This window comes from Hypanus sabinus, chromosome 9, assembly GCF_030144855.1.
Source record: "Hypanus sabinus isolate sHypSab1 chromosome 9, sHypSab1.hap1, whole genome shotgun sequence".
In the NCBI taxonomy this organism is placed as follows: domain Eukaryota; kingdom Metazoa; phylum Chordata; class Chondrichthyes; order Myliobatiformes; family Dasyatidae; genus Hypanus; species Hypanus sabinus.
This window is the reverse complement of record NC_082714.1, coordinates 51,321,048-51,337,864: the sequence shown is the minus strand read 5'-3', so window position 1 is coordinate 51,337,864 and position 16,817 is coordinate 51,321,048. Positions and strand designations below refer to the sequence as shown.

The following is a 16,817-nucleotide window of genomic DNA, read 5'->3' as shown; positions in this document are numbered from 1 at the left end:
TTACTGATATGCAGTGTACCAACTCTGAATGTAAAACCTGGACAACCTCAGGAAAAATTAAACACAGCAAACATGCACACACCAAATTTAAAAACACAGATTAAAGACAAGAGTTAACCATATTTACTGAAATCAATTCTCTAGCCAGAAGGCTGGTGCCCTTCAAAGATGATAGAGCAGTAAGACTGGAAGAAGGAAGATTAAAGAGAGAAGTGGAAAAGTAATGGGTGAGTTTGTGCATTAACTGAATAAGAGCACCCAAGAACCCATAATAAAAGAGGAGAGGGAGTAGGCCATTTGGCCCTTTAAGCATGACCATTATTCAATATGATCATGTTTGATCTAACTCAAACCTCACCAATCTAATAGAGTTTTTCGTGGAAGTTACCAGGAAAGTTGTGAAGACAAGGTAGTGGATGATGTCCTTATGGACCTTAGCAAGGCATTTGACAAGATCCCACCTGAGAGGCTGGTCCAGAAGGTTAAGTCGATTGGCATTCTGGGTGAAGTAGTGAATTGGATTAGACTTTGGCTTTCTGGGAGAAGCCAGAGAGTGGTAGTAGATGGTTGCCTTTCTGACTGGAGGCCTGTGACTAGTGGAGAGCCACAGGGATTGGTGCTGGGTCCATTGTCATTTGTCATCTATATCAAAGATCTGGATTATAAAGTGGTTAATTGGATCAGCAAATTTGTGGATGACACCAAGATTGGGGGTGTAGTGGACAGTGAGGATGACTAACAGAGATTTCAGTGAGATCTGGACCTGCTGGAAAAAATGGACTGAAAAACGGCAGATGGAATTTACTGCAGACAAGTGCGAGGTTTTGTACTTCGGTAGGACCAACCAGGGTGGTCTTACACAGTGAACAGTAGGACTTTGAAGAGTGCGGTAGAAAAAAGGGATCTGGGAATACAGGTCCATAATTCATTGAAAATGGCATCACAGGTAGATAGGGTCATAAAGAAAGCTTTTAGCACATTGGCCTTCATAAATCAAAGTACTGAGTACAGGAGATGGGATGTTATGTAGAAGTTGCATAAGACATTGGTGAGGCCTAATTCGGAGTATTGTGTGCAGTTTTGGTCACCTACCTACAGGAAAGATGTAAATAATGTTGAGAGAGTACAGAGAAAATTTACAAGGATGTTGCTGGGACTGGATGACCTGAGTTATAAGGAAAGATTGAGTAGGTTAAGACTTTATTCTTTGGAACATAGAATATTGATAGGAGATTTGTTATAGGCATACAAGAGCCTGAGTGGTATAAATAGGGTAAATGCAAGCTGGCTTTTTCCACTGAAGTTTGGTGGGACTACAACTAGGGGTGTTGGATTAGGATGAAAGGTGAAAAAGTTTAAGGGGAACATGAGGGGAAACTTCTTCACTCAGAGTGTGAAACGAGCTGCCAGCGCAAGTGGTTCAAGCAAGTTTGATTTCAACATTTAAGGCAAGTTTGGATGGTTACATGGATGGGGGGGGGGTATGGCGGGCTACAGTCTGGGTGCAGGTTGATGGGGGTAGGCAGTTTAAATAGTTTGGCACACAGTAATGGGCCAAAGGGCGTGTTTCGGTGAAGTACTTTTCTATGACTCTATAAATGATGAAATATATACAAGGGGTGATTGAAAGGTTTGTGGCCTAAAGTAGAAGGAATCAATTTTAGAAAACCTAGCACATTTATTTTTCAACATAGTCTCCTCCTACGTTTACACACTTAGTCCAGCGGTCATGGAGCGTACGGATCTTGGACCTCCAGAAAATGTCCACAGGTGGGTGATTGATAAGTTTGTGGGCTAAGGTAGAAGGAGATGAGTTATACAGCTCTTGTTACTTACACATGCAGGTCAACTCTTTGAGTGACTATGGAGAAAGTTTCAAGTTAATAACTCATCTCCTTCTACATTAGGCCACGAACTTATCAATCACCCCTGATGCGTTATTAACTGATGAGTTACTAACTTCAATCTCTCTGCATAATCACTCAGAGTTGAACTGCATTGAACTGTAATGAGAGCTGTAAAACTCATCTCTGTCTACCTTAGCCCACAAACTTATCAATCACCCCTGCTGTGGACACTTCCTGGAGGTCCAAGATCCGTTTGCTCCACAACCGCTGGACTAAGTGTGTAAATGTAGGAGGGGGCTATGTTGTGAAATAAATGTGCTAGGTTTTCTAAAATTGACTCCTTCTACCGCAGGCCACGAATTTATCAATTACCCCTCATGTAATGAGTGAGAGTCATTCCACAAAGTCAGAAATTAAGATCTAAAATCTGGACAAAATCTACACAGATAGGTGCAGCAAGTAGAACAAACTACATTGTACTTTTCTGTGTGGCTCCTCTATGGCTCATTTCAAGGTAAGTGTTACACAGAAAGATGAAAATGAACAATGAAAAGCACACTGAAATAGAGTAATGGAATGAAATGGAAGAGTAACAAAGAAAGGTGCAGTCACAGAGCAGGATTTATGGAGAAACATCCTGAAAGGGATGAACACAGGAGTAACATGAATAGCTAACATAAGGAGGCAGGCATTAACACAATGGTGAGAAGTACCCGCTGAAAAGTAATACTGTTTCAGGAAACATGGTTTTTAGATTTTCTTCCCCAGTTTTCACCTTCATCTCCTTGACTCAGAGATGCTGGAGATTCTTCAGTACCTTTCCAATGATCAAACCGGCCACAAAGTGCAGGGCAAGGCTCTGTCCAATTGGCACAGACAATTTCAAGGCAGGGGAATCTGGACTGGCCAAAAAAATCTCAGAGTGTGCACACTAAACCTTTATCATCCACACTGGGCTGGACCATGCACGCAGAATTGAAACTGAGGACCAGATATTTCCAATAATGGACTGAGAGGAGGAGGGAATCCCCTGGGCCATCAAACTTTGAAAATACTAACTCAGAAAATGAGAAGAACGACGTACACACAAACAAATCAGAAAGTACAATGGTTATGCTTTAAACCCACCAAAATCAGGAATGTGTTTTCTTAATTCCTCCACGTATATCACCTTCTTTCTGACTACACATCCATAGCATCGGTCTGAGGACAGTCACAAATAATCAAGAGAACAGTAAGACAGCTGTGAGGAAACAGCACCACTTATATCTTATTCACACTTACCCGCATGAGGGAATGAATTTGTACTCAAACAAAGGGAAGATCCACTTGATATCAGGGCGAAAGCCAACATACCCACCATGAGGGGATGTACCCACATGTCCCGGATCCAGGGAGTGAACAGATGCTTAATGAGCTGAGAGCGTGAATCTACAATTTCTGAGTCCAGGGTGTGAGTCCTCACTCATTGAAATGAGGAGGTACAATTTGCAGAGTCCGGGTTTTGAATTCACAACTGCTGGAACCCAATTGTGAAACTACACTCACTGAGTTCATGGTGTGAACCCACAACCACTGGAACCAGGGTGTGCAACCCTTGCAAAGTGTGTAATAAGGTTAAACAAACAATTCTGGGAGAATTTTTTCTCGCACAGCAGTCAAAAATGTTGTGACGCACAACAGAATTTCCAGCCATTGAGCTGACCATGAAACCTACAGTAATTACGGAGAGGTTCTAAAAGCAACTGTTCTGTCCACAGTTTTCCCATGTGGTGTCCCTGGTTTTGCTCAGACCTTGGTGATCATTGGTCATTGTTGTGCTATGCAACAGTGGGAAGAGAACTGAACTTCTCACATCATGCTCCCCCACCCTGTCAACCCACAGCGCCAACCAGTTAAGGAGCATGTCGTTTTACGAGGCTGATGAGAACACTTCATGGAGCTTTTGGTTCCCTATCTGGGCCCTTGTATCTGCTCCATCATTCAGTATGACCATGGCTGACCCTTTCACCTCAGTGCCTCTTTCCTGCACTTATCCAGATCCCTTGATTTTCCCCAGTATCCAAAAAATAGATAAATTCCCATTTTTAATATTCCACTGAGCTTCTATTTTCCTTGCTGGTAGAGAATTTCCAATCCTTAAAAAGAAATGATTGTTCTAATTTCAGTCATGAATGAGCAACTCTTATTTTGAATCTGTGAATTCTGGTTCCAACCGCCCCAGCCAGGGGAATCATCATGTCTGCAATTACCCTATCCAGTTACGTAGGAATATTTTTTATATTTAAATGAAATCTGCTCTTTGGAGGGTATAGACTCAGTCAGCTTCAACACTCCTCATCAGACTCTCCTCTTCCCCAGAATAAATCAGGTTACTGTTATTGCAAATATTTCTTCATTAGAGCGAGAAACTGGCTCCACACTCAAACGTAAAGTTTTCGTTTTACCAGGATCAAATGCAATTCCAGTAAATTGCCTTTATTTCTGCACTGAAATCCTCTTTCAGTGAAGATCACTATATTGTTGCCTGGCTAACTGTTGCACTTGTACACTGACCGCCAGTGATTCATAAACAAGGATACTTGAAATCCCTCTCTTTATGGCTCAATACTCCACAAAAGGCATTGGTTGAACAACCTAGCTCATTATAACCAATTCAAGCACTCAGGTTTAAGCATAAGGCGGTAGCCATTTGGGTTTTTAGCTGAGCTCTAAGAATGAAAAATTAAATTCCCTCAGATACTGACCATCTTCCACACCATCCGAGGATTGCAGGCAAATGATGTCCCCTTTGTGAAATCGTAGGAAGGAGCTGTTGTTTGTGATGTGACTCTTCACTGCTACAACATAATTAGAATCCTGTAAGTGGCCACAACACAGGCGGCGTTAACTCTCTGCTCTTACAACCACGTTATTGTTATTATGCATCACAGATCACGTAACAAAATATTTCATGATACTTTATAAAGTAGACAGTGAGCAGAATATGGGCAAGGTGAGATACTGTTAATGCTAATGAAGAAAGAGATAAGGAAATAAGCTCTTAAGAAGCAATAGAGAACAAGGATAATGATCCATCTGGGGAGCAGGAATCACAATGTCCAATACCCCATCACCAGAGAGAACGCTCGCAGATAACTCAATCCCAGCTAACAGGAGAAACACTCTGTTATCGTCAGATTTGTCTGCTTGTGCAGAGCAGTCACGCTTTAAAGAAGGATAATTTCGAGAAAACCTTCAAACCTTTTTTTAAATTCTTTAAAACTTAATGATATTTGAGGTTAAGCATTGTGACCTAGACTATTGATTGGTGCTCTTTAGTCGAAGACTGAAAATCCACTTAATATTGCATAGACAAGTTTTTGTCAATGTAATGAATCAGGGAAATCAATAACCCACAAGTAATGAAATATTAAAGACTAGAAAATCTGTTTTAGCAGTGTTAGTTGGGAGGTAAATATTGGCAGAGGCACTGGTCAGAACTCCGCTGATCTTTCATCAAGGGATCTTTCACATCCACATGAGAGTGCAGTCAGTTTTAATTTAATACCTCATTTGAAAGACAACTCATTGCTCCATCAGCACTGCCCCTTTGATAACTCAGTACTCTCTGAAAACCACACTCCAATGGGACTGTATTTATTAACTCAGTGTCCCCTCAAAACCACCCCCAATGGGACTGTGTTTATTCACCCCCCTTTGATAATTCAATGTCCCCTCAAAACCACCCCTAAATGGGACTGTGTTTATTTACCCCTCCTTTGATAATTCAATGTCTCCTCAAAACCAAACCCAATGGGACTGAGTTTATTCACCCCCCTTTGATAATTCAATGTCCCCTCAAAACCACCCCCAATGGGACTGTGTTTATTCAGCACCCCCCCCCCCCCCCCCCCGCTTGGATAATGTACTGCTTTCACAACATAAACCATCACACAGTGGCATGCTCTCATAGCAAAGCAAAAATCTGGGTAATTTGTCCAAATTTTTGGAAACAATCTTGAAGCTTTGTCTCACAAAGGAGAAATGGCTACTCATTGATTGATGTCTATTGTTTTTAAAGCTTAGAATTTTGTTGCTACATGACATGATTCATGAAGAGGTTTTGAAATCTCCCTCATACACTGACTACATGAGGCAGACTGAAACAAGCCCTCACCCACCTTCTTCAGCTCAGTGATGAAGTAATCAATCACACTCTTTATTTGTGGAGCCTTGGAGGAAAACAAAATCAGTTTCTCATTGGTGAGGTTGAAATCCAACATGTTTTCAGAAGGGATGGTGACAAACATGATGTCCGTGTAGCTGTAAAGCAATCATAATGACACTGATGAGGTTGTTTTTATAAAATTATAGCTCTGTATTTCCAAGGCTTCTTGGAAACTAGGATCCTTGTCTAGTCCAACATGCAGAATTGCAATATACACCCAGTGGCCTCTTCATTAGGCACTCCTTCTTATTAATGCAAATATCTAATCAGCCAATCACGTGGCATCAACTCAATGCATAAAAGCATGCGGACATGGTCAAGAAGTTTAGACCAAATGTCAGAATGGGGAAGAAATGTGATCTGAGTGACTTTGACCGTAGAATGATGGTTGGTGCCAGATGGGGTGGTTTGAGTATCTCAGAATCTGCTGATTGGGCTGTGATTTTTATGCACAACAGTCTCTAGGGTTTACAGAGAATGTGCGAGAAACAAAAAATATTTTCCACTGGGCAACAGTTCTGTGAGTGAAAATGCCTTGTTAGTGAGAGAGGTCAGAGGGAAATGGCCAGGCAGTTTCAAGCTGACAGAAAGCAACATTAACTCAAATAACCATGCGTTATAATAGTGGGCTGCAGAAAAGCATCTCAAAATGCACAGTAATTTGAACCTTGTGGTGGATAAGGGCTACAGCAGCAGAAAGCCACGAATTATACCTAATTAAGTAGCCACTGTACGTAGAGATCTGGTATCTCAGAGAGGATGGAAGGAATCTGGATTTTAGGAATGGGACAGCTTCAAGGTTAAAGGAAAAGCACAGATTGGTGGTTGGGGGGGTGGAAGTGTGAGTGGAATTGGAGGATTGGAGCTCAGAGAAATTTAGCGAGTGGGAGTTCAGAGGCTTATTGTTGAAAGTTCGAGAGTGCAGCTCAGAGATTTGAGAGTGGGGTAAACAAAACTAAGGTTGGAACTCTGAATTTAGGGGACCTCAGAGGCTGAGTTGGGGTTTGGGGGAGTTTGGGAAGATCTGTTCTATACATCCATTACATGTTTTCCTTAGGGATGGTGGTTGCTGCTGGTCATTTGTTATCATTCAAACCAGACAGCTGAGCAACTTAATCAGGAGCTACTCCCTTTGTCACAGGGACAAGCTTCCCACTTAAAGATGAACTAGTTGATGGCGGATGATTATATCTACACTGATGCTCCTAATTTCACAAGATTAGGGAGGATCACATCTCTAAGTGACTCAGGCACTTCCTATTTCACAAGGAAGGATTAACATTGGTAAAATAGCCGATTTGATCGGTACCCCTTCCACAAGCATCCAATCCAATCTAGTTACAGCAGTGTGTACTATCTACAAGATGCACTGCAACAACACAACAAATCTTCTAAGGCAGCACCTCATCTTCATCCTGTGAGTGATCTCATCCTGTTCCTGATTCACATGTTCCCATGTAAAAACAATAAGCTTCTGTAGCATCTTTAATATAGAGAAATGTAAGACTTGGGGGGGGGGGGGGGTTTGCGGAATCTCATTGGAACCTATTGAATATTGAAAGGTCTAGATAGAGTGGATGTGGAGAGGATGTTTCCAATAGTAGAAGAGTCCAGGACTACAGGGTACAGTCACAGAATAGAAGGATGTCCCTTTGGAACAGAGATGAGGAGGAATTTCTTTAGCCAGAGGTTGTTGAATCTGTGGAATTGATTCCCTCAAATGGCTGTGGAGACCAAGTCATTGGGTATATTTAAAGTATATTTAAATAGTTGAAAGATTACTCAGGGCATCAAAACTAATGGGGGGAAGGTAGGAGAATGAGGTTGAGAGGGAGTATAAATAAACCAGCCATGATGGAATGATGGAACAGACTCAATGGGCTGAATGGCCTAAATCTATTACTATGTCTTATGGTTTCATGGCCTTATAATACAAACATAATAATTTATAAATACAGTGGATTATGGTTAATTGGGACACAACCAGGACCAGTACATTTTGGCACAATTAAGCAGTTGTGTCAATTAGCTGAATTTTCATGCAAATAATTAAAAGGGTGCAAGTTTAACAGAGTAACAAATTAAGTATCTAAATACAATCTAGAACAAGTTAGAACACTCCCAATACTACTACAGTACTTTAAAACTGTGTATTAGTTTCTAATAGTTATCAATAGAGGAATCAATTTAGTCTACACAGTCATGTTCTTTTCATTGACTGTAAATGAACAAAATCAGCGCAGACACCTAGTGCAGATAATGGACTGCCTTCATACAATACTTTTGATGATTCTTCCAAATTTTCATTTTCATTGTAACATCCAAGATGTTAGTCGATACCTTTGAATTCTTTGTAGTTTCTAACTTGTTGAAGTAGTGAAATCATTTCATTTACACTCCTGGCCGTCTTTGGCATCTCCAAGCCTGAATGCTTAAGACTGCAGTGAGCAAAACAGTTCTGAATTGTCTCACTGCTTACTTCTCACCAAATATCAAAGACAAAAATCATTGCTTTTTGAACACAAACACACACACCTGACCCTATTTAAAAACTTTTCACTCTAATGACGGTCTAGTGTCTAACGGCCAAAGAAGTACACATGACTAGCACTAGTTAGAAATTGTTTGGAAATGGTCTCCTGTCCCAATTAAGCAACATAGTGTCCCAAATAAACAAAGGGAATCTTGCCTATTTTCTCAGTTTTTGTTCTTTAAGAGCTGTCCCAAATAAGTAGCTTTCCCAATTGATCTGAATGTATATTATAAATACAAAATTATAAATATGAGGCTAAATATAAAGGCATGGATGAGGATTTCAGTAGCATACTGGAGTGGAGTGAAGTAGGGACATTGTTGGTAATGTGGAGGCAAAAATTACACATTGTGATGGAAATGCTCATTTCAGATTCAGATATAATGCAAAGTTTTGATGCAGTCTAACTCAGCCTCAGACCATCGCTAGGAAGAGGCAATGTATTAGTAACAAGGAAGCAGAAAGTGTTAAGCAATGGTTTTGAGACAATGGCAGAGGCTTCCTTGGAGGTTTGCTTGATGTTGTATTGACTTCAAAAAACAAAGCTGTTATGCTCATGGAGTGTCAGCTGCTTTTAACCAGAATATGAACGGGGCAGGGCTACAATAGCCAAGATTATCCTTGGGAGGGCAGTTACGGCTGGTGTTTATTGGCAGTAGATTCTGAGGTAAAGTACATTGGGAAAACAACAGCAATCCCTGGTGTAGTGGTATGGTCAGTTAAAACTTCACTTCATTGCCCAAATAAAAATCATGGAGGAAGGCCAGTAAAGCACAGCAGCGTCTCTACTTCCTTAAAAGTTTGCAATGATTTAGCATGACATTTAAAACTTTGACAAACTTTTATAGATGTGTGGCGGAGAAGATATTGACTGGTTGCATCATGGCCTGGTATGAAAACACTAGTGCCCTTAAATGGAAAATCCGACAAAAAGTAGTGGATTTGGCCCAGTCCATCACAGATAAAGCCCCCCCCCCCCCCCCCCCCCACTGTTGAGTACATCTGCATGAACATTGTCACAGTAAAGCAACATCTATCATCAGGGACCTCCACCACCCAGGGCTTACTCTCTTCTCACTGCTGTCATCAGAATGAAGGTACAGGAGCCTCAGGGCTTGTTCCATCAGGGTCAAGAACAGTTATTACTTCTCATCATCAGGCTCTTAAACCAAAGGGGGTAATTTCACTCAACTTCACTTGTCCATCACTGAACTGTTCCCACAACCTATGGACTCACTTTCAAAGACTCTTCATCTCATGTTCTCTCTCTCTCTCTCTTATTTATTTATTTATCCATCTATCTATCTATTTATCTATCCATCCATCCATTTATTTATCTGTCTACGCATTATTTATTTATTTATTTATTCAGGGTTTTTTCCCCCCTTTCTTTTTGTAATTACACAGTTTGTTGTCTTTTGCACACTGGCTGTCCATCCAGTTGGTGTGGTCTTTCATTGATTCTTTTACGTTTATTGTATTTATTGAGTATGCTCACAAGAAAATAAATCTTCGGGTTGTATATGGTGACATGTATGCACTTTGATAATAAATTTACTTTGGATTTTGAACTTTAAAAAGGCACACAAGGATGGGGCATGTCAGCCGGACAGTATAAGGAGAGAGCACAAGTGTGCCTTTCTCTGTACCTGTAACTTCTCAGTACCCTCAGGTTTTCTGCTGGTGTGCTACGGCCTCTCACTAGTTTCAGCAGACTAATTCCTTTGTGGGACACTCCCAGGACCTGCACTCCAGTGCCAACACTGCCCTGCAAGAGATTCATCAATCATTGCAAATTTGCATCGCTAAAACTGTCAGGCAAATTAAATGAAGTACACAAATCCAGGAAAGTTGTTCTCACAGACGCAGGAAACAAACGGCAGAAGTACACGTCCCAAGACTCTTTGGCTGCCATCACAATCTTCCTCTTAACAGCTTCATCTTTCACCAAGGCTGAAACCTGAATGTTGTTTTCAGCTGAAGAAGAGAAATAAGTCATGTTATATAAGCTGAAGGTGCACATTATATTTGTTCAAAAGGAAAGCTTTTAAACATCAAGGGTAGACTGACGTTTGGCTCTTTAACATTTGGGCATTTCACAGTAAATACTGACAATATATTTTTAAAAAATGATGAGCAGGAGGGATTAAACAAAGAAAAAGCTTTAGTATGAAGGAAACAGGATTATCAGCTAAGAAACAGTCAATTTAACCCATCACTCTTCACTCTGACCTATCTATCAGTGACCCTGCACTGCTATAATGGGCATTAATGCCAGAAACTGACCCTTCCATTTATGTTCCTTCAGGTCTCTCGCAGTTTACTTAGCGTCACTCTCATCTATGCCCTATGTAGCTGACTCTTCACTGATGTCAATAAAGCCTCATATTCCTTACCCCAGCACCTTGCACTGGCTGTATCTCCACTGATCTCCCTTATATTGTCATTTTGTAGCTCCTAACAGTGGTTTCTGAAGGAACAAGCAGATTATTTTGGCAGGAATCCACCGCAGATGGGAGACTCTCTGGTCAGCCTGGACACTCCAACATGGCCACAAGGGCTGGGTAGATGATGTGGTCTTACTGGTCTACTACTCTAATGTTTACTCCTGTTCTTCCATTTTGTCTTCATTAGATAAACTTCAGAAATAGTACTCCAATCACAAACAAGAGAAAACCTGCAGATGCTGGATAGCCTCCAACCTGATGGCATGAGCATCGATTTCTCTAACTTATAGTGATGACCTCCTCCCCCTTCACCATTCCCCATTCCCATTTCCCTCTCTCACCTTATCTCCTTACCTGCCCATCACCTCCCTCTCAAGCTCCTCCCCTTTTCTTTCTTCCATGGTCTTCTGTCCTCTCCTATCCAATTCCCCTTTCTCCAGCCCTGTCACCAATCAACTTCCCCACCCTTTACTTCACCCTTCCCCACCTCCCGGTTTCAACTATCACTTTGTGTTTCTTCCTCCCCTCTCTCCACCCTCTAACTCTGACTCCTCATCTTTTTTTCTCCAGTCCTGCCAAAGGGTCTCGGCCTGACATGTTGACTGCACTCTTTTCCACAGGTTCTACCTGGCCAGCTGAGTTCTCCCAGCATTCTGTGTGTGTTGTTCAGGTTCAGATCTGTAGGAGTGCAGGAAGTGGTGCTAACATGGTCATCAATCAACTGAGAATGTAGTTGAGGGAGGGCTGAAACACAGACTGTTCTAAGGTTCCCGCAAAATGCTGTGCATAGCCCTTCCTTTCAAATGGAGCAGCTAAGTGGAGCTGAAGATGAAGTTGTTCAATTTGACCACATGAAGTTGAGAACAGAATGAAAGTTAGTCACAAAAGTTGTAAATTTGTCATATCCCCCACAAGGGCATTAAGCATCAACCATATCTTCCCCTCCCACCCTCTTTCAGCATTTGGAAGGAAGCATTTCCTTCACGTCTCCCTGATCTGTTCTTCCATTTTCCATCAGTAAATCTTATTCTGGTGTTTTCTATGCATCACCACTTCCCTTCCTGCAAAACTGTCCTTTCAGGTGAAGCACTGATTGGCCAATCAGTCACCAATTGGTCACCGTTCAGCACCCATATTGTGGCCTCCTCCAAACTGGACAAACTAAATGTGGATCGGGTGATCCCTTTGCAAGGAACCCCATGTTCAGGATGCTTATCACTTTAATTCTTCATCATCCTTCCCCCACCCTTACCCCTGGCCTAGAAGCCTGTCATAATGCAGCCCAAAATATGCATGAGGAAAAATACTTCATCTGCTATCTAATTAACACATACAAAATACTGGAGGAAATCAGCAGGCCAGGCAGCATCTATAGAAATGAGTAAATAGTCGACGTTTTGGGCCAAGACCCTTCATCAGGACTGGAAAATAAAGATTAGAAGTCAGGATAAGAAGATGGGGGGAGGACAGAGAGAGGTACAAGATGGCAGGTGATAGGTGAAACTGCGAGGGTGGAGGGTTGAGGTAAAGAGTTAGGAAGTTGATTGGTAAAAGTGATAAAGGGTTGAAGAAAGGGGAATCTGATAGGCAAGGACAGAAGGCCATGGGAGAAAGGGAAGGGGGAGGAGCATCAGAGGGAGGTGATGGGTAGGTAAGGAGATATGGTGAGAGAGGGAAACGGGAATGGTGAAAGAGAAGGACGGGAGGCCATTACTGGATGTTTGAGAAATCGATGTTCATGCCATCAGGTTGGAGGCTACCCAGACGTTCTTCCAACCTGAGTGTGGCCTCATTGTGGCAGTAGTGGAGGCTATGGACAGACATGTTGAAATGGGAATGGGAAGTGAAATTAAAATGGGTGGCCACTAGGAGATCCCACTTTGTTTTTTCAGATGGAGTGTAGGTGCTTGGCAAAGCGGTCTCCTAATCTACATCAGGTTTCACTGATAGACAGGAGGCCACACCAGGAGCACTGGACACAATAGATGACCCCAACAGACTCACAGGTGAAGAGTCACCTCATTTGGAAGGACTGTTTGGGGTCCTGAATGGTAGTGAGGGAGGAGGTTTAGGGGCAGGTGTGGCACTTGTTCTGTTTGCAAGGGTAAGTGCCAGGAAGGAGATCAGTGGGGAGGGACAAATGGACAAGGGACAAGGGCCATAGGGAACGATCCCTGTGGAAAGCGGGGGGCGGAGGGAAAAATGTGCTTGATGGTGGAATCCTTTCTTTTTTCTTTTTCAATCTTTTTATTGATTTTCATATATACACAAAAAAAACATAACATAATAATGAGTAAATTATGAATACAATAGACTTGAAATCACGTTGATAATAAGATAACAATATCCTATTAAACATCAACAGAAGAAAATACCTTAATCAATCAAGTCCATATGATTATATATGAAAAAAAAACAAAAATAACCATTAAAAAAGAGAAAAAAAATTTGAAAATATGTGAAAAAAAAGTATATATTAAGAAAAATAAAACTCTAAACTAAACTAACATGGTCAATAATAATAGCTTACAAGTATATGATAGTGTCAACAAACTCCGGAACTCCATACCTGAACATGAATAAGCAGAAAAAAGGTCTGGAAAGGGCCAAATTAATTCATATGAAAATGTCGAATAAACGGTCTCCAAGTTTCTTCAAATTTAATTGATGAGTCAAAAATAGTGCTTCTAATTTTTTCCAGGCTCAGATAAGAAATAGTTTGAGAAAGCCACTGAAACGTGGTAGGAGGATTTACTTCTTTCCAATTTTGTAATATAGACCTTCTGGCCATTAATGTTACAAAAGCAATCATTCGTCTGATTGAAGGGGAAAACTGATTACCATCTTCATTTGGTATGCCAAAAATTGCAGTAATAAAATGAGGTTGTAAATCTATATTCCAAATTGAGGAAATAGTAGTAAATATGTCCTTCCAGTAATTATGTAAAGTGGGACATGACCAAAACATATGGGTCAATGAGGCCACTTCTGAATGACATCTGTCACATTGAGGGTTAATATGAGAATAGAATCGAGCAAGTTTATCTTTAGACATATGAGCTCTATGTACAATTTTAAATTGTATTAAAGCATGTTTAGCACATATAGAAGAAGAATTAACCATTTGCAAAATTTTTTCCCATTTATCTGTTGATATATTATATCGAAGTTCTTTTACCCATTCTTGTTTAATTCTAACTGATATTTCTGGTTGTATCTTCATAATCATATTATAAATAAAAGCTACTAATCCCTTCTGACAAGGATTTAAGGTAAAAATCAAATCTGTAAAGTCCACCAAAGTTGAATTAGGAAAAGATGGTAAAACTTCATGTAAGAAATTTCTAATTTGTAAATATCTGAAAAAATTAGATTTAGGTAATTCAAATTTGTTGGAAAGTTGGTCAAATGACATCAAAGTATCTTCAAAAAAGAGATCACGAAAACATTTTATACCTTTCCTTTTCCATATGTTAAAAGCTTGATCTGTCCAAGAGGGTTTGAAAAAGAAATTAAGTAAGATAGGGCTATCAAGAACAAAGTTTTTCAAAATAAAAAACTTACGAAATTGAAACCAAATTCGTAATGTATGTTTAATAACAGGATTAGATATTTGTTTATTAAATTTAACTAAATCAGCAGGAAGACAAGAACCAAGAACAGAGAATAGAGAATATCCCTTTACCTCATTACATTCCAAATTTACCCACTGTGGGCACAGTGGTGAATCCAAATCTAGTTTCCAATACATTAAATTACGAATATTATTTGCCCAATAATAAAATCTAAAATTGGGTAAAGCTAAACCACCATCTTTTTTAGATTTTTGTAATTGCTTTTTACTTAACCTAGGGTTTTTATTTTGCCACACAAATGAGGAAATTTTTGAATCAATGTTATCAAAAAAAGATTTAGAAATAAAAACTGGTAGGGCTTGAAATAAGTATAAAAATTTCGGTAAAATCATCATTTTAATAGCATTAATCCGACCAATTAATGATAAAAACAGAGGAGACCATCTTGTAGTAAGTTGATGAATTTGATGAAGCATAGGTAAAAAATTCAGTCTAAATAAATCTTTATATTTCTTGGTAATTTTTATACCTAAATAGGTAAAGTTATCAGTAACAACTTTAAATGGTATCCTATCACTCAATAAAGTTTGTGCATTTAAAGGAAATAATTCACTCTTATCTAAATTTAGTTTATAACCAGAAAAAGTACCAAATTGAACCAACAAGGATAAAATAGCGGGAATAGACCTATCAGGGTCAGAAATATATAACAGCAAATCATCAGCATAAAGTGATAATTTGTATAACTTCTCATTACGGGGATGGTGGAATCCTGTTGGAGGTGGCTTTCCTCTTCCCCCCACTTTCTAGATCCTACACCTCCTCCCTCACTACCATTCAGGGCCCCAAACAGCTCTGAAGAAGGGTCTCGGCCCAGAACAGTGTCTGTTTACTCTTTTCCATAGATGCTGCTCAGCCTGCTGTGTTTCTACAGCATTTTGTCTGTATTACTTGGATTTCTAGCATCTGCAGATTTTCTCTTGTTTGCATTTCATCTTCTGTCTGGCACATTTTGCATGTGGAATCAACTTCAAGTCAACAATTTCAGATTATTTACTTTCTCTGTTTCTATCACAATTGGTCAGTTCATCTATCTGTAATATTGACTTAGTTTCTGTCCCTCCACCAGCACACACTGACCTGCTGGGCAGTTTCAACACTCTGAATTTCACGCCTTCTACATCTTCGTTCATTTATTTTCTGCTCAGTAACTGCTCTCATTGTCCCATCAACCATATCGCTTCATCAATGGTTTATCACCCTGGAAACCTTGGCTTTTCCTATCAGAGATATTTCCTTTGTCAAATTTCCTCTGTCCATTTACTCCACAGCTTAAAACTAACCCATTTTCTCATTTCTCATATACTGATGAAGAGTCTTCAGCTTCAAATATTAATTGTTTCTCTTTCTTTGTGGCGCGTGGCCAAGTGGTTAAGGTGTTGGTCTAGTGATCTAAAGGTCGCTAGTTTGAGCCTTGGCTGAGGCAGCGTGTTGTGTCGCAAGGCACTTAACCGCACATTGCTCTGCGATGAACTGGTGCCAAGCTGTATGGGTCCTAATGCCCTTCCCTTGGACAACATCGGTGGCGTGGAGAGGGGAGACTTGCAGCATGGGCAACTGCTGGTCTTCCATACAACCTTGCCCAGGCCTCAGTCATCATCGAAAATTGATGGACAGCGGAAGAAGAGAAGTTTCACTTTCTACACAGCAGATGCTGCCTGACATGCAGAGACATTTTTTAGTCTTTTCAGCTTTTAATTCAATTTTCCAGCAGTTGCAGCTTTTTGATTTTCATTTCATCACTTGCATTTGTTTTTCCTTAGAACTCATGTTGGTATAACACTTTCACCCACATTAAAATTAATGTTTCTCTAAGGTTTCACCCACTTTAAAATTAATTTACTCTGTTAGCCTTTCCTCCTTCCATCCCTTCTGGGAGATTTCAGAATACTAACCGAGTAACGATCTCATCTTCATTTGCTGCTCTTTGTCCAGCCGCACACAGGTTTCAGAGAATGTATCGTACACAATCTTTGCAGAAATTAAAGAAAAAACAGATGCATTAAGAAGTTGCATGGCATCTCCACAAAGGACCATTCATGAAAATTTCTGCCTTTCCAAGCTAAATTCTTCTTTTTAGAGGCTGTAACTTATTCCCAAGGATCTACTTCTTTATAAACACCTTTATCAACTCTTCCTCCTCTT

General features: G+C 40.3%; 1 protein-coding gene across 1 annotated transcript in view; it reads right to left on the bottom strand.

Annotated features, from left to right (window-relative positions):
* myo15aa (myosin XVAa) overlaps window positions 1-16,817 on the bottom strand; it is a 285,041-nt gene that overhangs the window by 67,517 nt on the left and 200,707 nt on the right. Inside the window, exons 45-50 of the mRNA XM_059979671.1 lie at window positions 16,568-16,643; window positions 10,452-10,567; window positions 10,240-10,358; window positions 6,011-6,152; window positions 4,595-4,706; window positions 2,976-3,050 (exon numbers count right to left, since the gene is read on the bottom strand). Of these exons, the coding sequence (XP_059835654.1) occupies window positions 2,976-3,050; window positions 4,595-4,706; window positions 6,011-6,152; window positions 10,240-10,358; window positions 10,452-10,567; window positions 16,568-16,643 (640 nt within the window). The remainder of the gene's footprint in view (window positions 1-2,975; window positions 3,051-4,594; window positions 4,707-6,010; window positions 6,153-10,239; window positions 10,359-10,451; window positions 10,568-16,567; window positions 16,644-16,817) is intronic.